Here is a 24298-nt window from a genome sequence, read left to right as displayed (position 1 = left end):
ATACAACCCCAAAAACTAATTTTGATTTGGCAGTGCCTAATAAAGGAGGTCTTGTGTATTGATTGTCTTGTTTTTGATACCACCTGCAAACATCAACCACGTACACGGTCAACAAATCCTAAAACTCTATCATCTTGAAGTCAGTTATTTGCAGGAGAGAAGAACTTCAGGTAAACGCACCACCGACAGAACAATCTATTTTCAGGGTTAGATCTTTGAGTGTATCAACACTGGATTCAAAAATATTTTTTTGACACCTGATATTCTCTTCTAATAAAAAAATACCGAAAGGTAACCTGCAGATTTACGTTTTGAGACTTGTTGATGTTTTCTTGGCAGTGTTGGCCATTGGAATACAGTAAAGGAAATAAAAACGGTTCATTGCTGGGGGGCCCGTGTTCTGTTCCAGTTCAGTTCTGTGATGTCACAGCCAATGTGTTGACGTAAGCATGAGGCCCCATATCGTTTTCAGAGACGCAGTGGCTGAACTGTCCTGGTGGTCGGTCTGTAAGGTCAGGTTCTGGTGTTCTGAGTAGGCAGCAGAGCTCCAAGACTTCCAGCCAGCGGCAGACCAAGAAAAAGACATTCTTCAGCATGAAGACAGAAAAGGGTCGGTTGGCTGAGCCTAGCATCAAGAAACATCGGATGGCCAAGAGAGGGCCATCTACCAAAGTGCCACAGAGAAGGCGAAGGAAGAGTCGACAGCAGCCAGCGGGGGTTCCTGAGTCCAACTCAGACAACCACAGGACTGGTGAAGCCAACGCCACAAAGTATACAGCCAGTAAGGCGTATCGGATAAAAGGCATGAAGGGTAGCTTGCCTTCCAGCATGGGTTCCAAGAGGGCATAGCTATCCAGCAGGTCTAAACAGGAAGCCATGAGGTAGCCCAAAGCTCTCTGGTGCTGCCATCCCCGTGGATCCACACTCAATGAACGGACTAAGGCCCAAAGCAGAGGGACTGAGAGAGAGACTGTGAGTCGAAATCCGGTGCTTCCCAGAGGTACCCCGGCCTCGATCTGATCCACTATTGGGGTGCAAACTATCAAGACCACTTTGGGTGTGAAGGCAATGGCGTAGATGAGCCATGCCAGGTGGCTATAGGCAAACTGTCCCTTCTTCGGCCTTTGGACTTGACCATAGCCGGAGGAGCTGAGCGAGCCCTGGAATGCTCTTTGGCCTCTGCTGTTTTTGGAGTAGAATATCCCCCATCCAGCTACCACCACCAGGTCGGTGGCAATCCAGGAGCACCAGTACAAGTCCGTGCCAGCGATCAGGTAGAGGTCCAGTAGGGCACCCTGTGCCAGCAGCAGGAGCACAGATAGTGTCTTGTAGCAGCCACGGACAGCACAGCCAGGGCCCCCTCGAGGCAGCCTCCCCGGGCCCCCATGTGCAAACTCTCCGGCCGTCATCCCCAGAGTGGAAGAGGTGGAGGATGAGTCCAAAGAGGGGGGGCACGAGGGGGCCACGGGGAGGGGGGAGAGTGGTGGGGGCAGGGTGTCGGAGGATAGAGCTGAATCAGGAGGAAATAGGGGGCACTACAATGGAGTGCCACCGGAGCATGGGAATAGGGGGGATGACCCAACCCTTAAACGTTGTTTACACTCAAGGGTCAGACATGATGACAATAACCTAAAATATACTGCAGCTACAGGGGGGGGGGACAGAAGCAATACAGGATAGTGTAAAGTGGCCGGTGAAAAGAGTATACAAGCTATTGGTGAGGGATAGTTAGAACAAGCAATGTAATTTATAATGTTACAAAATGGTAAAATCTATAGGGCACTTAGTGCAGAGGCCCCCCTATATGAGTACAGTAGAAGCACAGTGACAGCTATATGAAGCACATATGAATGCTGAGTGCAGCGTATAGTGACGGTCAGGACACTGGCAATGTAAACTATGGATGCCTATTTATCCTAAGCAATGAAGTACATTATGGAACAGCAGACATTGGAGCAGGACATGGCACAAACAGTGACAGGTGTAGAGGGTATAGAATCTATAGGGGGTGTAACAGCATGTTATCAGGGGCTATGACCTATAGTTTTACAGGGGCTATAGAATCTATAGCACATATGACTGAGTATAGGGGCACAGGATGTATATGACCTTTAGGTGATGGGACAGCACAGCATGGTGATGTGTGCTTAGGGTATAGGGAGTATGACAGGGTATAGATGTACAGGGGATACAAGATCTAGAGAAGGTGAGACAGCACAGTGATCTATACAGGGGTATAGTATTTATAGGGGGTGTAACCGGCTATAGTGGTGAGAGGGTTATATAAGATTTATAGGAGGTGTTGTAAGCAGGGTGAGAAGTGGATGGGGTATAAAATCTATAGGAGGTGTGACAGCATGGTGCAAAATACAGGTAAATGTGATCTATAGGATGTAAAGGAATATTGGTGCTGGGGGTATAAGATGTATAGTGTGTATGACTGCAGAACTATAGGTGGAGGGGGAATATGATCTCTAACGGGTATGACTGCAGAACTATAGGTGCAGGGGGTATATGATCTATAGGGGTATTACTACAGGACTATAGGTGCACGGGGTATAGGATCTATAGAAGGTGTGACAGCAGGGTGATAGGTGCAGTGGGTATAGTATTTATAGGGTGTAACAGCAGGATTATAGGTGCAGGGGGTATATTTTCTATATGAGGTGTAACAGCAGGGTGATAGGTGGAGGGGCAATATGTTTTATAGGAGCTGTGACTGACTATACTGGTACAGGGGGTACATGATCTATAGGATGTGTGACTGTTGGATGATAGGTAGAGGGGCAATATGATCTATAGGGGGTGTGACTGGCTAACCTGGGAGGGGATATAGGATCTATAGGGGGTGCTGTAAGCAGGGTGACAGGTGCAGGGGGTATATAACCTATAGGAGGAATGGCAGTGAGTCCATCAGCAGGACAGCGCTAGGGGGTAGTAAGCACAGCACCCCTCCCGCAGCGGAGGAGCCTGGATTGGGGTGTACAGGGGGCTGCACTGACCTGGGGGTGCAGTATTGAAGGAGGGAGTGACACCCGGGGAGGCTGCTGGCTGCTGTGCAGGGAGGCAGATGTGACATCCCGGGCTGGGAGGCTCTCGGCTGGCGGCAGATGCAGGTTCTGGGGGCTCCTGGAGGTGTCAGGGGCCCCGAATCTCTCCGCGATCAGGATGATGATGGTGATGATGATGATGAGCAATACCGAACCTCCGCAGGAGAGAGACAGAGAGAGCGGCGACCCCTGCTGGAGGAGAGGAGAACTGCAGAGGAGGAGCACTGCCCAGCTGGGGGGGGGCTACACAGTGTACCATCAACACATATATCACACTGGGGGAGCTGTACAATATATTATATATTATATACATCATACTGGGGGAGCTGTACAATATATTATATACATTATACTGGGGGGCTGTAGTCTATATTATATATACTGTACATAATACTGGGGGGAGCTGTACTCTATATTCTATATCATACTGGGAGAGCTGTAATCTACATTGTATATTATATACATCATGCTGGGGGAGCTGTAATCTATATTCTATATCATACTGGGGGAGCTGTACTCTATATTCTATATCATACTGGGGGAGCTGTAATCTACATTGTATATTATATACATCTTGCTGGGGGAGCTGTAATCTATATTCTATATCATACTGGGGGAGCTGTACTCTATATTATATAATATATACATCATACTGGGGGAAGCTGTACTCTATATTATATATCATACTGGGGGAGTTGTACTCTATATTATATATATTCTATATTATACTGGGAAAGCTGTACTCTATATTCTATATCATACTGGGGGAGCTGTACTGTATATTGTAAATTATGTACACCATACTGGAGCCCCGGGGAAAACGAGACGGCGTCAGGAACAGGCTGAGAGCCCATGCACACCGCACACCTCTGCCAAGCATCCTGCTTGCCAACATCTAGTCGCTGGAAAACAAGCTCGATGACCTCAGGGCCAGGGTAAAGCTCCAGAGAGACATTCGGGACTGCAATCTCCTCCTTCACCGAGACATGGCTGAACCCAGCGGTACCGGACCACGCCATCCAGCCCGCCGAGTTCTTCTCGGTTCACCGCATGGACAGAACATTAGAATCGGGGAAGTCAAGGGGAGGCGGCGTGTGTTTAATGGTGAACAGTAACTGGTGCAACAGCGCGAGTGTTATTCCTCTCACACGCTCCTGCACACCCAACCTGGAACTACTAGCTATCAAATGTCGTCCTTTCTACCTTCCTCGGGAGTTTACATCGGTCATAGTCAGCGCCGTTTATATTCCACCCCAGCAGACACGAACACTGCTTTATGCAAGCTGCATGAGGCACTCACACAGCACCAGACACAACACCGGGACGCTTATTGTGGCGGGGGACTTTAACAGCGCCAACCCAAACTTTTATCAGCACATATCCTGCCCCACCAGGGGTGAAAGGACACTGGACCACTGTTACACAACAGTCAAAGACGGCTACAAGGCACAATCCCGCCCCCCATTTGGGAAATCTGACCACGTCGCCATCTTCCTCATGCCAAAATACAAACAAAGGCTCAAGCAGGAAGTTCCGGCTCAGAGGGAGGTCGCACGCTGGACGGACCAATTGGAGGCCGCTCTACAGGACGCACTCGATGACGCAGACTGGGACATGTTCTGACGCAGCTCTGATGACATAAACGTGTTTACGGGAGCGGTTGTGGGATTTATCGGGAAACTAGTAGATGATACTGTGCAGAAAACGACCATCAGAACGTTTCCCAATCAGACCACCCTAGGTAACGTCCACATGTGATGAAAGAACTGAAATCTGATGAGAGAAAGGGGTGGGTCAGGGACAGTCAGGCTGGGGAGGAAATAGCTAGATGATGTTGGCCTTCCTCCAGCCAGGAAATGAGGTGGGTCCTATATGACTTGCTGCAGCTTCTAATGCACATTGTGAGAAGCTCGCAGCGTGCAGGAAAATCAGAGGAAGGAATTTCAGTCCAGGAGAGGAGCCGACTGTGCAAGACTGAAGGGAAGGCCGGGGTGGTTGGGAGGTTATAATGGAAACCTGAGTTAGACGTGACGTTTTCCATTGACAGGCCAAGCACAATGCGACTCTTCCCCACCAGCCGCACACAGCCACACACAGACATAACTGGGTCACATAGCGTTATATGAGGCCGTACACAGCGTGGTAATGACTAAACATGTCTGTCTTCTACATGTGTGTCATACTGACAGTCACTACGTCTTCACGTCTCTCCAATTTCATCTCTTCCCATCATTTATACTTTATATCAAATCAGAGCCATTGCTTGAGGGGGAAGCTGCAGTGGTTTTTATCTGTTTTATTATTTTTAAGGTTCACACCTTTAAAAACTGTTTTATATAAGTTTCACTTGTGCAAAATCGTTATTTTTAACGGAAAGTTACAGTAGATGTAAATCATAACTGAATGGCACTTAGTTTGCTCTGTGCTCTGTGTAGTGCAGTTATAGAAAAACCTCACAGAGCCATTCATCCTGCAAAACTGCATGGCCATTCGTTCTTTGCGGATGGGGCAAAAACGGATGTTAGGATATTTTCTTTCCAGGTCGAATATGATTAAAGTGACACTAAACTCAGGAGCTAAAATACATCCAAGGACCTTGATATTAACAAAAATGTCTCTTATTTGTGTATCACTCGGCTGTAGATCCTCCAATCATCTCTGAATTGGTGCTGACATTGTCCTTCTGGAGGGGGGCTACAATCTCAGGTTTAGTTTACTAATTTGTATTGCGATTGTAGTCCATCATAGGAGGGAGCTTGGAGTGGTGACTACTTTACAACACACACAGGGACCATGGGGAACAAAAGTAGCCACCCTCCAGAAGGAAGGACAGTGGCCGCACCAATTCAGAGATGATTTGAGGATCTACAGCCGAGTGTTCCACAAATAAGATACATTTTTGTTAGTAGTTAAGGTACCTGAATGTATTTTTAAGATTTAAGTCCTGAGTTTAGTATCACTTTAATTCATAAAACTAGAGAAAATCAGGAAAATACCACATCATGGCCACTAGATGGAGCTGAAGATCATCGGAGTATTTTATTATCTCGGCTCCATCTAGTGGCTAAAATGTGGTATTTTCCCGATTTTCGGTAATCTTATGAATTACATTCGACCTACAGAAAAAAATATACTAAATAACATTTGCCTTTGCCCCATTTGCACAGAAAAAATGTACATGCAGTTTCATAGTTTGCAAAAGTTTTATAAATGTATCCCCAAGTGTCATAAACAATTATTTTTTGTCATCTCAGTTCTGCTGTTCTCCTACAAACTCTTTGTAGCCACTTCCTGTCTACATGCACTCCAGCGATGGCTGCATGGCATTTCACAGGGCAGATTTCCTGATGGTGAAAACGGTGGACGATGCCCACGTAAAGTGTGTTGAGATGGCTGCTCTGATGGGGACAGAGTGTTGTCACCCTGTAACAGGAAGTGCCAAAACAAGGACCCTCAGCAGGATTTGATTGAAAGCTGCAGATTTAAAAAAATTATTTTGAAAATACATAACCATGTTACAGATAAGATATTTTAGTGATCAGGTTTACATCCACTATAAGAGGGCATCCAAATGTGTGTATCTATTACTGCCCCAATGTGTGTTGGTGCATGCTGGTCGCCCGTTCTGTGCAAGCATTTTGTGGGGGGGGCGTGGCCATTCTTTTTAAATGGGCTCCCAGCTCACATTCACACACCAGCAGACACCTGGGTGCAGTGGGAAAATAAGAGTCCTGCACATTATTTTTTGATGCGTGGACCTATATGTAATAGATGGGCACATGCAGAAATACACATATACTGTATACTGTATATACATATCAATGTGCATCAACACACATCAAGATGCAACACGCACTGTAATGCATTTGCATAGGTATGAAAGCTCCGGGTGCATCCGTGACATTGTAAATTACGCTTTTATTGCATATCTTGCGCCAAAAAGTGAACCCTATGACATAATATAACAAACTCAGAGAGCTCGCTAGAGACCACAAACAAAGCAATTATTGATCTCCGTACAATTTTTTATTTTGTCAAATAAAATCAACACACACGATCCTTCCCTAGAGATGGGAAGAAATACATTCATGACAGTTGTAGAATTTCTTGTCATATATCTTCTCATTTATTCAGCACTGAAAATAAAATACAATACAATGGATCTAAAATCAGACCTGCACCATATTTGCTGATGCAGCGCACCACAGTGCACAATAGTGGGGTACAGTGTGGGGTGGGGTGGGGGGGTGTTGCTTCTGTGTGTTGGGATGCCATTCAAAATGGAAGTGTGCCTTACTGTGCACTAGAAGTGGGCATTGCTTCACAACATTACAATAGAAGTAAAGCCAAACCTTTTTGGGGGCTTTAGTCCTCTTTTGGGTCACAGGAGTATATTAAATAATGTACTTATGTGACCCAAACTCAGCATCTAGGGGGCTACATCTTGTCTAGAATTGTATTGTGTTTGTAATGTCTTCCTTATATTGTAAAGCGCTGCACAAACTGTTGGCGCTATATAAATCCTGTATAATAATAATTATCTTGCATGTCCATTGTTATAGATTTGCCCCACCCCATTTGCAGCGATATCCTTCTACAGAATATTTTGGAGTGTCTGTGGGAATTTTTTCCCATTTGTCAGGTCAAGTACTGATGTTCACACGAACTATTAATGATCCCCCAGAGAATCAGCCTGTAATGCTCTTTACAAGTGATAATTTACAGTACCACATAACAAATAAAGCCCTGGTCCGTAACCATATAGCCTAAGAACCATCAAACCGCCTGTGTACATTTAATGCACAGGCTCAAGAAGTTACCTGGAGACCAGAGGCAATTATTTAGATTTAAAAGATTAAAACGTATTGCGCCACTACCCGAAACACCCTATTAAAATCAATTGACAACGCTGTCAAACTCTCAGAGGGTTCGAAACATTGTCAATTGATTTTAATAGGGTGTTTCGGGTAGTGGCGCAATACGTTTTAATCTTTTAAATCTAAATAATTGCCTCTTGTCTCTAGGTAACTTCTTGAGCCTGTGCATTAAATGTACACAGGTGGTTTGTTGGTCCTCAGGTACTGATGTTGGATGAGAAGATCTGGCTCACAATTTAAGGTTCCACATCATCCCATAGATATTCAGTAGGGTTGAGGTCAGGGCTCTGTGCAGGACACTCAAGTCCCTCCACACCAAACTGGTCACACCATGTCTTTTAGGGAACTGGCTTTGTAAACAGGGGTACAGTCATGGTGGAATCGTAAAGGGACTTCACCAAACTGTTACCACAAGGCTGGAAGAGCACAATTGTCTACAATATCTTATTATGTATTAGCATTAACAATACTCTTCACTGGGAACATCTGAACTAAATCATCTGGAGGGGGGTCCACATACTTTTGGCCCTATAAGTGCCCCTGGGCGCTCTTTTTGTCCTATGGCTAAAATGTTTAAAAATTTAAATAAAATGTATTTTTTTAAAAAGGACGAACCCCGACAGTCTGCTTTCACCAGGGCTACACAAAAAATATGATGAGAAACAATAACAATTGACTTCTCATATATCTGAATATTCCTGAATTGACATCTCTGCGTATTACAATTGCAGTTTGTCTCTTTGCAGCACAGGGTAGTATTGGGGTAAGGCACAGAAAAGGTGGCATTACATGGCGGCGTTATTCTTGAACCTGGGATCGGAAAATGCAAAAATCGGAGTGCAGGAGGAGCTGCTGACCACGGTAACCATTGAAATGTCACTGAGAAAAGTGCAATGGGGAATAGCACAATAATGCTCCAGGTGTCCTGTATCCGTGTGCAGGAATCTGAACATTCTTAAATCATTCTAATTTCGGACACTTATTTTAAAAAGGTTTATAGAAGTCTCTTATTTAGCTTCACTTCGATGACACTGGAGCTGGGAGACAGAGCTGAGAGACCCATGACAGATGCTGCTCCATCAAGTGTCTGGTCTCATGTCCTTAACACATGCTGTCGTTAAGCTCCTGAGTGTACAGTGTCAAATAAGACAGCCTGCGGTTGTTCACAATCATTCCAGCAATGGGCCCGACATCCAATACTGTTATTCAGGACTTGGAAGGCAGCGTGTGTGATCTGGTCTCACATTGTTTTTGAGCTTCTGAGTTTACATCTGTGAGGGTTCTCATTCATCCAGGTCATGGTATATCTGTAAAATATAAGTCAAGGCAACTGGACTTGCTGTGTTTTTCTTGAAGATGTTTCACTGATCATCCAACCAGCTTTCTCCATTCAGAATGGAGCCTGAATTGAGAAAGCTGGTCGGATGTCCAGTGAAACGTCTTCAAGAAAATAGCAAGTCCAGTTGCCTTGATTTATTTTTTTACAGATATTCTGAGGTTTACAATAAGAAGTAATACAGCCCCATTGTTAAGCACATTCCTCTAAACAATGGGGCTCTGATATCTGATTCTATTATGCACATTCATTAGCTGGAAGACAGCATGTGATTTTTTTGGGTCTCATGCAGATAACACATACTGTCTCCAAGCTGCTAAGTGTGCACTGGCAACAAACACAATGTGGTAGCGGTTTACATTCCTCTCATGGCTCTGATATCTAATACTGTTCTGCAGATTCAGGAGCTGGAAGACAATGTGTGCTATCAGGGGGTTTATAAGCTCTGATTCTCAGCTTCAGGGTTATTCTCAGACAAAATAATAAAAAAAATAAAAGGGGGCAAATATGGATCTGCAAATGTCTGAATACATAAAATTCTTGCATAAGCTCAGTTTTTTTGTTTCTCATTCATACCTTGTTGTGTATGTTACTGATAAAGTATAAAGGGAGCAGTAGCAATGCTTTTCAAGGATTGCACCATGTGCTGTATTGCGCACATCCTCCCTGGAAGAAAGACAGACGCTTCAGTCTGTCAAAAAATGAAAAGTGCCATGAACCAGCTGGTGGCCATTTTGTGATGCACTCTGGCTGATAGAATATTGCAGTGTGCGCGTAGATCCTTCCAAATCAGAAGGAGACTTCTCCGTCTACAGCATCTATGCCATGCGGAGATTACATATAGCTGACATCAGTTTGTGACGCGAGGGCTGGTGTCATCACCCCTCTCAGATTCGGGGTTCCAGCCTTCCTTCTTCAGCACTAGCTCCACGGCCTGCCCCACATCCTGCACCACATAACGCGCCTCCACCAGGCTGGGCTCCAGCTGGAAATCGCGGTGCCCATGGAAAACGGTCTCAGTGATGCTCTCTTGCAGGTCTGCTGGCACCTCCTTCTGATTTCCGTAAACACCGGTGCACACCAGGATGGACTCGCAGCTCTGTGGATGGCCGGATGAAGTGTCTCCTTGCCGAGTCTGCAGATGACGATTGTAGAGGTTGGCGCCGTATATGTCTGCCATGGGATTATCACTGAGGAAGAGAGAGCGACGGATATGATGATGGATATGAGATGGATACGTTGTTAAAGTGATAGTGAATATCCATTGAGCACATATGTCAGTTATTACTGTAATGATTACTGAAAGTAGACATGAACCTAACTGAATGACATTTGATTTGCTCTGTGCACAGATTATCATACACAATTACCATTTTTTAAATAAAAACCTGTTTTTAACCTTTTTTATAATGTGTTAAATTTCAGTGCTGCTGATCTCCTGCACCCTCTTCAAACCACTTTCTGTCTACATGCGCTCCAGCAATGGCTGCATGGCATTTCTCCGGGCAGTTTCCTGAAAGTGACGATAGTGGACCATGCATGCCTAATATGTGTTTGATTGGCCACTTGTAGTTCCATGTGACAGGATGGGTAAGTACATTAAAGAGACACTGTCACCTTAGCTATCGAGGGCGAAGTGACAATACCCTTGCAGACACACCCCCCCGCCCTTTCCCAACCTCCCCAAAACCCATGATAGTCATCTTGTCAGTGCTTCTTCAGTTTTCCTGCCTCAGTCACAGCTGGCACTGAAATCCCCAGTGTCAGACACTAGGGAGATTAGCGATGTCACACGCACACGTCATGTGTGGTGCTCTGGCCAAGAGATCGGTTGCTGCACCCAAGCACTGTGACATGGAAGGATCTCACACCTGGTACCTCAAATGGTACTTCAGGGTATGGGGGAGCATGTGACCTCCTCTTACAGGTCCCAGTTCTTCCCTGACGTATTAAGTGTATACACTCACCCGACAGCATACAAGGTCCGTATTGGGGCATCCCAGCCCCGCTCTCTCGTCTGCCTTATAACCAGCTGCTCGGCGAAGCCGTATGTCACCATGCTGGGTTTGCCAATCAGGGCTTCATAACACAGCTTCTTCCCGGTGATTTTCCGGTACAAAGTCTCCAGGCACACCAGAAACGTCCCGTGGCCGAACCTGGACAGGAGAAACCATGACAGATTATATAGTGTCGCAACAGGTTAAAGATTTGCTGCCATCAAACTCGAAAGCAGCATTATGAAGAAAATCTGCTGTGTTTTTCCCCTTCTGTCCCCATGTAGTGCTGTGGGATGTCTCTGCCTTGCTGTAGCTCTGGCCTACACCTGCCTCCATCCCTCATTCACTTGAGACTCCCTATTTCTGAGCCTGCGATTCTATAGACCAGGAAGGATAAAACCGTGCGTATATACCCCCTGCTCACCTGGGCATCTTTGCTTCCGCCATCCAAAGAAGATCCATGTTGCATGCCAAAACAGGAATGTGCGGGTATGGGGGCTGCGCCTGCCATTCGGTCGGCTTGCCGGAGCTCAGCAAAATATCCAGGATGAGCTGCAGGCTGGTCTCCCACCGCACCGGCTCCCCCAGCAGGACGATGGCTGCAAGAAAACATGAGGCATTACTGGTTCTGGAAGTATCCAGTTTATTGACAAACAATCTGACTGCTGCCCTTCAATGATTTGGCTCACACAGGGCTTGGGAACAAAGTGCCTGTGAGCTAAGTGGCGTTAAAAAATTGGCATTTGAACAATTGAAGTTTAACCTGTAAGTAACATATTTATTTTCATATCAATTCTATAAATCTTGCAACTGGGATCATAGTTAGCATGGTTGAAGGGTTTGTTCAGTGCACACTGTGCCACATGTATGCACAAATGGAGCCACAGCTCCAAGGTGAATACCGCTGTGACAGATGTGAGCAGATTGCACTTCAGGAAGCTCAGATCAGAGATCTGGAAGAGCGACTTGACAACCTTGAGAGGAGTCTGCTGATCACTGAGCAGGCAGTTAATGGGGTTGATGTGGAGGGGTAAGTGAGGATGATCAGGTAGGAAGCTGGTTTACTGTAGCTAGAGGGAGTGGCAGGGGCTCACAGAAGAGGAAGGCCAGCCCTGTGTTTGTGCACCCAAACAAATTTGCTAAGTTGGGTGAAGATGTGCGGGTCTCAGACTCAGAATTGGCAGCCCTAGATGTCACTGCTACCCCTAACAGCCGGGAGAGCCGCACATCTAGTCCGGGTGTTGAGGGTATTGCAGGAAGGCCTAGACAGGTTGTGGTAATAGGGGATTCTATAATTCGGAGGACTGATAGAATAGTTTGTCGCCCGGATCGCCTCAACCGGATGCTTTGCTGTCTCCCTGGTGCCAGGGTTCGGCATGTGGTGGACCGGGTGGACAAATTACTGGGAGGGACTAGGCATGACCCAGCTGTCTTGGTCCATGTTGGGACGAATGACAGAGTACATGGAAGATGGAGGATCCTTAAAAATCAATTTAAAGAACTAGGTTGCAAGCTGAAGCGAAGGACCTACAAGGTAATATTCTCTGGAATATTGCCTGTGCCATGCGCAACGCAGGACAGACAGCGGGAGCTTAGAGAACTAAATGCATGGCTGAAGACCTGGTGTAGGAGGGAAGGCTTTGGGTTTCTAGAGCACTGGGCCGACTTTTCATTGGGGTACAACCTACATGCTAAAGATGGTCTGCACCTAAATGGAAGGGGGGCTGCTGTGCTAGGGGAGAGGTTCATGGGAGGGTTGGAGGAGTATTAAAACTAGGATTAAGGGGGGAGGGAAATATGGAATATAATGGGGCAGATATGTCAAACAGGGGTTGGGCTATAATGGAGGGTGGAACAGGGGGAAGATGGGGGAAGGGAAATCAAACTAGATAAGGAAATTCCCATGTTGCACACAAACATTGGAGATGATGGTACTGATTGTACTACAGCAAAAGATACAGCAATTACAAGTATAAAATGGCTTGAATTGTTTGTTCGCCAATGCCAGAAGTGTGCACAGCAAAATGGGAGAACTTGAAGCTTTGGTGCATGAGGAGAACTATGACATGATTGGTATTGCTGAATCCTGGCTTGGTTCCTCACATGATTGGGCTGTTAATATTCCTGGCTATACTCTCTTTCGGAGAGACAGGGTAAAACGAAAAGGTGGTGGGGTTTGTCTCTATGTGAGAAGTGATCTTAAAGCGAGTGTGAAAGAGGACTTTGTTGATGGTGAGTGTGATGGTGCTGAGGCGTTATGGGTGGAGTTGTATACTGGTATGCATAACGCAAAGGTAATTGTTGGAGTTTGTTATAGGCCCCCCAGCGTTACTGAAGAGATAGAGACTCAGCTCCTTAAACAAATAGAAAGGGCTGCAAGGGCGGGGACAGTAGTATTAATGGGAGATTTTAATTATCCTGACATTGACTGGCATAATGGCACTGCAGGAACAGTAAAAGGGCGGACATTTATAAACTTTGTACATGATAATTTTATGGTACAGTTTGTAGAAGCCCCAACTAGAAAATATGCTCTGCTGGATCTGGTAATCTCAAACAATGCAGAGCTTATTACAAATATTCATATAAAAGAACATCTGGGTAGCAGTGACCATAATAGGATTTCATTTAACTTAAGTTGTAAACAACATTCACATACTGGAAAAGCTGTCAAGCTGCATTTTCTAAAGCAAGCAAAATACTTTCTTGTATTAAGAGGGGTATAGACTCCGGAGATAGAGACATAATCCTGCCCCTGTACAAAGCATTAGTAAAACCTCATCTGGAATATGCAGTTCAGTTTTGGGCACCAGTTTACAAAAAGGATATTGTGGAACTGGAGAAAGTGCAGCAAAGGGCGACTAAACTCATAAGAGGCATGGAGGAGCTTAACTATGAGGAAAGATTTGCTGACCTGAATTTCTTCTCTCTGGAGAAGAGGCGACTAAGGGGGGACATGATCACCAGGTATAAATACATAAATGATCAATATAAGGAGCTTGGTGCCAAATTATTCACTTTAAGGCCCCATTCACACTGAGCGATTTATCGAGCGATTTTTGCAGCGATATCGCTCATATTTCCACGCGATATCACTCTATGTAGCTTCTCCAATCCATTTCAATGGAGCTGTTCACATCTCGCCTCTCAATATCGCTTGTAGCTCGTCGCTGGTAGCTTGTCGCTCCTACATGACCCTTTTTTCGAGCGATTTCGAGCGATATTGCTCCTGATTGCATACAGCCCAATAGGAAAAAGACGCGACACGTCGCTCAATATCGCTCAAAATCGCGCGATTTTCATGTCGCTCAGTGTGAATGGGGCCTAAGGCCACTGCAAAGGGCAAGGGGGCACTCTTTGCATCTGGAGGAAAAGAGGTTTAACCTTTGCATACGAAAAGGATTCTTCACAGTTAGAGCTGTGAAAATGTGGAATAGACTCTCCCAGGAGCTTGTTCTAGCTAGCTCGGTAAATTGTTTAAAAAAATATCTGGATGTATTCCTTAATGCATAGAATATTACTGGATATTCAGGTCCATTCACAAAAGGGTGAAGGGTTTGGAGAAGGCAGGAGAAGTGAACAATCTAGGACAACATAGCTGATTTGGAAAAATTCTCCAATTCAGCTCACTTTCCAGTTCAGCTATGTTGTCCTAGATTGTTCACTTCTCCTGGCTTCTCCACACTCTTCACCCTTTTGTGAATAACCCTGATTGAGTTATTAGAGGTATATTAGGCATCAGAGATTGTTGATCCAGGGAATATCTGATTGCCTCATGGGATCAGGAAGGAATTGTTTTTTCCCCTGTTGGAGCAAATTGAACCGTGCTTTATAGGGGGTTTTTTGTTTGCCTTCCTCTGGATCAACAGTGGGTAATTGTGGACATAGTGTTCTGTTTAGGCTTTTCTTCTTCTTTTTTTTTCTCTCTATAGGTTGGACTCGATGGACTTGTGTCTTTTTTCAACCTGACTATGTAAATTTACCAGCATGCTGGAGGCTACAGACTTGTATTGCTTTCAAAAGCATACAAGGTACTTCTGCGATTCATGGTGCCCACTAGTGAGGGTGGACATCGCTACATCTCTGGTGACAATCAGGCAATGTACAAAGGCCATTACAGTACCAGGAATAGACAATGGTAATAAATTCAATTTCTCACCTTCTATAGTAGGGAAAGCCAAGCTGGAAGAAGGACCCTGCAAGAGAGAAATTTGTAAGGAGTCAAATGATATACCCAGAATGCTCCTGTGCAAATGAAAAACCTCAGTTTAAACTTTTTAGGGGAAATTGATCAAAACTGGAGCAGAAGAATCTGGAGCAGTTGCCCATGGCAACCAATTAGCTTCTCTCTTCCGTTTGTTCAATTAAGGTTTGAAAATGAAAGTTGGATGCTGATTAGTTGCCATGGGCAACTGCTCCAGATTCTGTCTGCTCCAGTTTTGATAAATTCCCCTCTATGTATATATGTTGTCTTTCAGCATGGAGAACCTGTCACCTGGTAATTCTTAATGCAGAGCTTTTAGCACCAAAGGAGTTAAAAATAGTGTCCTTATACAACCCCTGACCTTTACCCCTCACACGTCATCCGAAAATGTAGAAGTTAGGGCCTTTGTCAATGACATCAGTGTGACAGATTGAGATGCTTCGGAGATCATTCAGAATTCATTAAGCCGACCTCCTCCTGACCTGCTTCTAGTGTGTTTTGGATTACTATAGACTTGTATGAGTGTATGTGTGAATGCAAAACTTTGATGGGCATTTTACTCTGACTCCTAAAGTGGAACTCTAGACAAAATTTAAAAAAAATGGCACATATCCTGCAGTCTGTCATTGGCATTAACACTGCAGTTTTTTTTAGTCCCCCTGTAACATAGTTTCTTGCACTTTAATTTCTTGTAACAGAGTGACAACACTTTTCGTTATGCTGTAAAATTGCTTGATAACGTTGTCAGCCTGTGAACAGGGGAGTCTTAAGGTGCCCATACACCTTACAATTATCTGCAGATTTTCTGTGGTCAGATGGAAAAAGTGCAACAGATTGGCCCAGGTGGAGATGACTCCATCCACACAGTTAAGTGTAGATGGAGGAATCTGTTGCATCTTTTCCATCTGACCACAGAAAATCTGCAGATAATTGTAAGGTGTTTGGGCACCTTTAGATGGACATGCAGTTTTAACTGAACATTAACCCCTTCATGACGGGAGACGCACACTGTACGTCCCGCCACAAAGGGACCAAATGACTACGTGACGAGTTATTTGCTGCATTAGAGGGCTGGTAACCGCTGAGAATCAGCGGTTACCATTCATTAATGGGTGCCTCAGTATAGAGGCATTCATTAATGAAAGGGTTAACCTTTTTCAGACACCTGATACCTTAATATAGGGTGTCTGAGAGTCAAATCAGAGCCGCAAAAGCTGGCATTCTGACAGCTAGAGATATCTCTCTCAAGCTATACTGGCTTTTTTTTTCTTTCACTTTCACGAATAGATACATAATGTATCTATTCGTGAAAGAAGAATGTTTCAGTTTGCTGATTGTTGTTGTAACAATCAGAAAACTAGTGACAGCTGAATCCTGAACTGCTGCAGGATCAGTGTCACTAACTTATTATTGGCTCTTCTGAAGTTTGAAACAGCCTAATAATAACCAAAAATGTATTAATTTATCAAGCAGTAATAGTGAGATTAATTCACAATGACTGCTTGATATAATTAAATAAATAAAATAAAAATTGTAAAAGTTTTACAAAAATAGTGAAAAGTGTAAAAAAAATAAAAATAGTGAAAAGTGTAAAGAAAAAAAAAAAGAAGTGTAAAAAAATAAAAGACAAATAAATGAATGTATTTATTGCGGGTTTTTTTTAGCTGTGCAGGTTTTGTAAAAAATACTACAAATCAAAACTGGGAAAAAAGTGTTTTTCTCTAGTCACCTTCCAGAACAGCATTAGAGAGATAGGCTCCTCCCACCGGAACAGGAAACACATCACCCACACCTAAATAAAAAGGAGCACAAGCCTAGCACGCTTCAGTTATTTGTGTTTCCTCCGGCCAAACAGGACATCGTAATGTTTGTTGTTTTAAGCCAGGCCTTCGTGCTAGTGAGCAGGGGCCTCCCTGGTTCCTGAGTACCACATGCCAGGGACAGTGGACCTGAGGTGCTCATGGAAGGGGATTCCAAGACAGCCCCATCTGTCTATAGGATTCTATTTTTGTATGCCTGAGGTTTCCTGCATGAATTGCAAGGCAACCGTCCTTCTGGTGTAAAGGGCTCAGTGGAGTCCTCCCTAGTACTGCGACCTTCCTCCATCCTACTGAGGTCTTCGGGGGGATTGCTTACTTTTCTGGTGTGCATCAGACACCAGGACAGCGGTCGGTGGGACCTCCATGGAGCTTCCGGTTAGGCCACCATTTCCCTGGACCATTTCCGGTCAAAACGGCCATCTTTGTCGGCCTAAGGCCGGGTGCAGGCACATGCTCGCTCACGCTGCATGGTGGATGGAGGAGGAGCAGGACGCAGAACCTTGCAGCTCCCACACCCTCAAAAGGGGGCATCAGAAGCCGGGCACTGAAGCTGGAGTCTTCAAGGAAGGGAGCCCTGGGAGCAGACTCATTTTCTAAAGCAGCATCAGCTGATCCGGTGGATCCTGGTGCTAGCAGCTCTGAGGTAGGACAGGGGTTGGACCCCCATTCCTATTCTTCTTCTCTGTGTTTGGGGACACGAGGGACTGGATGACACCTTTTCAAGTGCTGGTGTTCATTGGGCTACGTTTTTGTGTGTTTTGCAGAACAAGCCCTCTGAAGGAACTTTGTCTTCCTCTATGTATGGGGTTGTATGAGTACTGACCTGTGTGTTCAACAGAGGCGCTGGTTTGATGTTTGGGAAACCAAGGCCTCTGAAGGAAGAATGCTCTTATCAGTCAGCACACATGGCAGCGATGTGCAGCCTGCAACATTAAATATCCCTCTTCTTCCAAAAAAACCACTGTGCAATCCTGTGTAGGGAAGCCAGTGGTGGATGAATCGCCAGGCATGTTTTAAGGCCTGATAGACTGTATGAGGGAAGAGATGATGTCGACTCTTCAGTCATTTTGCACAGTAATCCAAGTTGTAGAAATGATTGGGAGCCAGTCTCTTGATCAGGGACCTTCTGGTTCAGAGAATGCAGGGAAGAATGCATGTGCTGTACTGCGTAGGGCACAAGAACTCCTGGGAGGTGTTCCTCCTTTTGAGTGTTGGTTACTGGGGGTTACAGTGCCTCTTTCTAACACAGGAGGTATGTGTTATTTCCACCAGTGCATGGCTGATTAGAGGCAAGGGCTGCAGCACAGATACGTTTTTTAATCTGCAAAGCAGCAAACCCAGACAAGTAAGCAACCGAATTACTCCTACACGGAATGGATGTGGGGTGCAGGGTATTGTGAATTGTTTCCAAATTTCACACTCTTTCGCAGCCTCTGTTTTGTTGCAGATGTTTATAAAGAGTTATCAGCCTAGAATGGCTGTAGCAATTGCTTTAGACTCCTTTTGCCGAAAGCATTACAGTGGGCAAGAGTACTGCAGGGGTATTGCTCCAGTTTTGTGCACTCTCCTTTAATTAAAGGGAAATTCAAAAGGAGAGACAATAGCTTGGGGGGAAAAACCCTTTCCTTGCTGTGGTGTAATTTTTTAATATGGGCCTGCATTATTTTACCCAGACAAGTAAACAACCTATTACTCCCACATGGAATGGATGTGGGGTGCAGGGTTCCGGTGGGAGATACTTTCTCCATTATGGAAACCCTTTCCTAGCTGTGGTGTAATATTTTAATGTGGGCCTGCATTATTTTTTGACAGGCTCCAATGCTAATACTCTGCATTATGCTGCAGACGGGCTGGTTCATAGGCACTCATTAAAATGTGCAGAAATTGGACTTCTAATTACACTAGCACAGTGCTGCAAGGCTAAGAGGGAGTTCCGTTGCTGGTAGCAACCAACCAGGATTTCCTACCTGGCCTGGGCTTGTTGTGAGCTCCCAAGTTGGAGGCTATGATTGCTCTCACCTGAGTAGAGCAGGGTAGGGCTCTTTCAGCCCTGTTTGAGTAGACTGCACTTAATTTTCACTTCCCTGTCTTAGAGATGGGAAAGTGAAGAGGCAAAATCCCAGAGTATGGGAATTGCTGGAGGAGGTTACTTACTTCCTGGGAAGATATGTATTACCCATTAAAGATTTTTAGTTGACGAGTGTATGTATGTGTTAAATCATGTCTCACTGTATGATAGCAAGCATCTAACCTTTTTCAGATGGAGTTTTCTCTTCCAATCCTCAATTTGCTCACAGGTGGAGCTGATCCATTGATTGTAGCTGCCTCACAGGTGTGGGGTCTTTGCTTATTACTCTGGATGCAATGCAGAGTGTGCAGCACTTGCCCAGTCCAGGATGAGAGCTTGTGGCTATGGTTCTCTGTCTCTTGGACAGAGATCACATACAGGGATATATTTCTGTGGCTTGTTGTAGCTGTAGGTTATTTCCCGACCATAAGTGGAATCTGCTTTTAGAAAGTCATGAAGTCCAAGATTTATTCATACCTAATGTATTTGTGTATTTGATATTTCTATGCGATCTCAGCAATAACCAGTTATTGCTTAGTATAAGCATTCGTTCAGAAGGCGATCTATGAATTTCAGTAGTGATGCATATTCCTATACGGCCTCCAATATAACCAAGTTTCAGCTTTAGAGAGAGCTTCATTGGTTCATGGGGTGGTCATGTATCTCAGTATTGGGGTATACCTTGTTTTCAGTATTACTACACTGCCTCTAATTAGAATCAAGTTGCAGCCTCAGTGCAAACATCGTTGGCCCAGGAGGGAGTTGGGTTTGATTGTGAGTATGGTGCTCGCTTATCCTCTCTAATGCTGTCCTGGAAGGTGACTAGGGAAAATTGGAGTTACGTACCTGGTAACTCTGTTTCTAGGAACCTTCCAGGACAGCAGGGATTCCCGCCCGATATGGTGGCGTTATTTACTATGCGTTGCTATGCAATGTAATGTTATATATTATTATGAACGAGTTGCAATATGGTATCCTTCGGTTCTTATGTTTTAACTGAAGCGTGCTAGGCTTGTGCTCCTTTTTATTTAGGTGTTGGTGATGTGTTTCCTGTTCCGGTGGCAGGAGCCTATCTCTCTAATGCTGTCCTGGAGTTACCAGGTACGTAACTCCAATTTTTTTAACGATATTTCCTCTTTTTTTAATATTTTATTTGTCCTAAGTGAGGCGTTAGACACACATATGTGATATGAATATGTAGCCCTATCTGTTCTCTAAAAAACAATATATAATATGTGTGGGTGCGCTTTGTAAGAAAGTATATTACTGATGTGGAAGAATCACACAGCAAAAATGTCAAAAGAGTGTCAGTCATTTACAAACAGAAACTAAAAACAAGCTCAGTCATGAAGGGGTTAAGTAAGTGACAAAGGCCAACTCCAGCTTACACCATTTAAGCAGTTGCAGCAAGTTTTTTTTTTTGAAACATTCCTTTCCAGAGAGTTTGGTCCATATTGACATGATAGCATCATGCAGTTGCAGCAAATTTGTGGTCCATATTGACATGCTAGCCTCATGCAGTTGCTGCAAATTTGTCAGCTCCACATCCGTGATGCAAATCTCCCGTTCCACCACATCCCAAAGGTACTCTATTGGATTGAGATCTGATAACAGTGGAGGCCACTTCAGTAGTGAACTCATTATCATGTTCAAGAAACCAGTTTGAGATGATTTTAGCTTTGTGACATTGGCATTATGCTGCTGGAAGTAGCCATCAGAGAATAGGTACACTATGGTCATAAAGGGATGGACATGCTCAGCAACAATACCCAGGTAGACCGTGGCATTTAAACAATGCTCAGCTGGTACTAAGGGGTCCAGAAGTGTGCCAAGAAAATATCCCCCACACCATTAGACCACCACCAGCCTGAACCGTTGATGCAAGGCAGGATGGATCCATGCTTTCATGTTGTTTATGCCAAATTCTGACCCCACCATCTGAATGTCGCACCAGAAATCGAGACTCATCAGGCCAGACAATGTTTTTTATATTTTTCTTCTATTGTCCAATTTTTGTAAGACCTTGTGAATCTTAGTCTAAGTTTCCTGTTCTTAGCTGACAGGAGTGGCACCTGGTGTGGTCTTCTGCTGCTGTAGCCCATCTGCTTATTTGAGTTACTGTTGTCTTTCTATCAGCTTGAACCAGTCTGCCCATTCTCCTCTGACCTCAACAAGGCATTTTCGCCCAGACAACTGCTGCTCACTGGATATTTTCTCTTTTTCGGACCATTCTCTGTAGACCCGAGAGATGGTTGTGCGTGAAAATCCCAGTAGATCAGCAGCTTCTGAAATGCTCAGAGTGGCACCAAAAACCATGTCATGTTCAAAGTCACTTAAAGTGACATTAAACCCTCAGATTTTTTTAACATAAACCAATACTGTAATGTGCGCCTTACTGTAATCCATACTAGTTTCCCTTCTCTTTGCTGCTCTTCCTTTTAAATCCTCATGTCTTCTCATGCTGGGGGAGAACTTCCCTTTTCAGCTGAGTGCCTATACCTGTAGTGCTGGCTCAGGTTACAAGCCTATACACAGACACCGTGTATCGATTCCTGAGACAAGGCAGTCTGCTGCAAAACAGAAGTTCTGCCCAGCATGAGAAGAGATACAGATTTAAAAGGAAGAGCAGCAAAGAGAAGGGAAACTAGTATGGATTACAGTAAGGCGCACATTACAGTATTGGTTTATGTTAAAAAAATCTGAGGGTTTAATGTCACTTTAAATCCCCTTTTTTCCCCATTCTAAAACTCGGTTTAAACTTCAGCAGATTGTTGACCATGTCTACATTTATTGAGTTACTGCCATACGATTGGCTGATTAGATATTTGAGTTAACGAGCAGTTGAACAGGTGTACCTAATGAAGTGCCCAGTGAGTATATGTATTTATTTTGCCCAGAGTTCCACTTTAACCTCTTCCCTATGGGTGCCCACACACACCTTACGATAATCGCACGATAATCGTGGGAAATCCCGCGATCGTACGATTATCGTAAGGTGTGTGGAACCTGTGCGACCTCTGCTACTGTAAGGTCGCATGACTTTTAACTTACGAACATGTTTGAAAACCCGCCGAGCATCGTATGATGTTCGGCGGGTGTGTAGCATGTTCGTAAGATAAAAGCCGGACGGGCCGGTGTGCGCAGGGGGGGCGCGGCTTGCGATCATCGCAAGTACGATCTGCCTGTCCAAGATAGGCAGATCGTACGTTTTTTTTAAGTACCTTACAACCATCGCAAGACAAAAGTCTTGCGATGGTTGTAAGGTGTGTGCCAAGCATAACACCTACATTTGGGATGAACCCTTAGGCCCCATTCACACTGAGCGATTCGCAAATCGCGCGATTTGCATTTTGCGCGATATCGCGCAAATGGTTGCATTTGCTCCAAAAAGGGTCCTGCTGTAGCGACGCACGACCCGCGACAGCCAGAGCCCCATTGCCATGCATTGGAGAGCGATATCGCGCGGTAAATCGCTCAGTGTGAATGGGGCCTTAGGGCTTGTTCACACGACGTCCGGATTCAGTCCGGACCAGATCCATGCGCTCCTGCACCCAAAATGTATCCCTATGTGTTTTATGGGCTACAGTTCTCACGTGCGCACTCCGTTCTGGACAGAAAAATACTGCATGTCACATTTTGTCCGGTTCCGGATACGGTCTGGAAACGCACGAACGCGTCAAAAACGCACCGCACTGCAGCTAACATACTGACAGCCCCACTCCCAACAACATTTTTTATTTTTTTAACTGGAACGAGTCAAAAACGCACTGCACGCATAGCACCGCGTCTGCAGATCTGCTCCAGCTCTGGACCAGAAAATAGTGTGAACAAGCTCTTAAACACAATCTTTTCTGAGGCTTCAACTACTTAATGTCTAAGTGGCCATACACTGCTTGAATGGCAACCAAGTCCTGCCAAAATTTGAGCAGTGTGTGGCCCCCTAAGGACCCCATTTGGCAAAAGTGCATGGTCAACTGTATACAGAAAATACTAGTTGCCTGGCTCTCATGCCAAGCCTGTGGCTTCAATACTTGGGGTTATTGATTTAGAACACGTATGCAGATCAGGATCTGGATTTCCTGATCAGTGGCTGAGAAAATACTGAAGCATACCCATGTGGATAAGACCACTTCAAGATAAGAAATACCGTGGTATCCACTCTCCACCCTCGCTAAATAGACAGTAAAGGAGCAGCAGCATGCTGATAAGGTCATCCCTCTGCACACTTCCTATCAGCATGTTTATTGTCAGGACATTTGTTCATGGAGCACAATGCTTCCATTACCAGTACGCACCAGGTTTTTAGGCCTGCGACTTTCATCCACCATGTCCAGTAGAGGAAAAGCCCTCCTTATATCTTCTATTGTGACCGTGTTCTGGAAGCCCAGGCTGTATAGCGTCAAGGTTGCATATAGGTTACAAGGGATAAAAAAAGCTTTTCACTGAACTACTGCACAAGGAAAATAATGAGCAGAATACGTAAAACCTTACAGAGACCAGGAGCCAGTAAATTCTTCCAAAACCTTCCAGGCGCCAACAGTAATATTAGAAAAAAGTTTATACTCATACAATAAAAGTCAAAAAATACTGAATATGGTGTTTGGTGGTTCATAAGAGGAAGAATGTTCTGGCAAGTAGGTGGAAGCCAAAAATGCCCTGACGTGTCAGTGGGAAGGAAAAATATAGGGGACTTTGAGGTGTGCTAGGGGCTCTGGATGGGGCTGGGTGTCACTGTGGGAGGATGGAGGTTCTGGTGGGAGGTTGGGGACTCTGCAACAGACTTGGTGACCCTATGGGGTATGAGTGTTCTGCAGGGGACTGGAGGCAACTGTGGGGGGTTTGCAGGGGCACTGTTGGAGACTGGAAGGGCCCTGTCCGACATATATATAGGTTGGGGGCTGAAAGCCCTGCAGCAGACTGGGGGGGTTGGAGGTCACTGTGGAAAG

The 24298-nt window shown here is 44.9% G+C and overlaps 2 protein-coding genes across 2 annotated transcripts in view; both read right to left on the bottom strand.

Moving 5' to 3' along the window:
- Window positions 1–220: 220 nt before the first annotated feature.
- Window positions 221–1576, bottom strand: CECR6 (cat eye syndrome chromosome region, candidate 6). The gene has a single exon (XM_018562102.1). It carries the CDS (start codon window positions 1407–1409, stop codon window positions 411–413), a length of 999 nt encoding a protein of 332 aa, XP_018417604.1. The 5' UTR covers window positions 1410–1576; the 3' UTR covers window positions 221–410.
- Window positions 1577–10088: 8512 nt separating this feature from the next.
- Window positions 10089–24298, bottom strand: part of CECR5 (cat eye syndrome chromosome region, candidate 5) — a 16252-nt gene continuing 2042 nt past the window's right edge. Inside the window, exons 4-8 of the mRNA XM_018562085.1 lie at window positions 23648–23741; window positions 15420–15456; window positions 11685–11859; window positions 11231–11419; window positions 10089–10453 (exon numbers count right to left, since the gene is read on the bottom strand). Coding sequence (XP_018417587.1) covers window positions 10114–10453; window positions 11231–11419; window positions 11685–11859; window positions 15420–15456; window positions 23648–23741 — 835 coding nt within the window. The 3' untranslated portion in view covers window positions 10089–10113. The remainder of the gene's footprint in view (window positions 10454–11230; window positions 11420–11684; window positions 11860–15419; window positions 15457–23647; window positions 23742–24298) is intronic.

Source organism: Nanorana parkeri, unplaced genomic scaffold, assembly GCF_000935625.1.
Source record: "Nanorana parkeri isolate BGI_ZX_2015 unplaced genomic scaffold, ASM93562v1 scaffold560, whole genome shotgun sequence".
In the NCBI taxonomy this organism is placed as follows: Eukaryota; Metazoa; Chordata; class Amphibia; order Anura; family Dicroglossidae; genus Nanorana; species Nanorana parkeri.
This window is presented reverse-complemented; position numbering and strand designations above follow the sequence as displayed.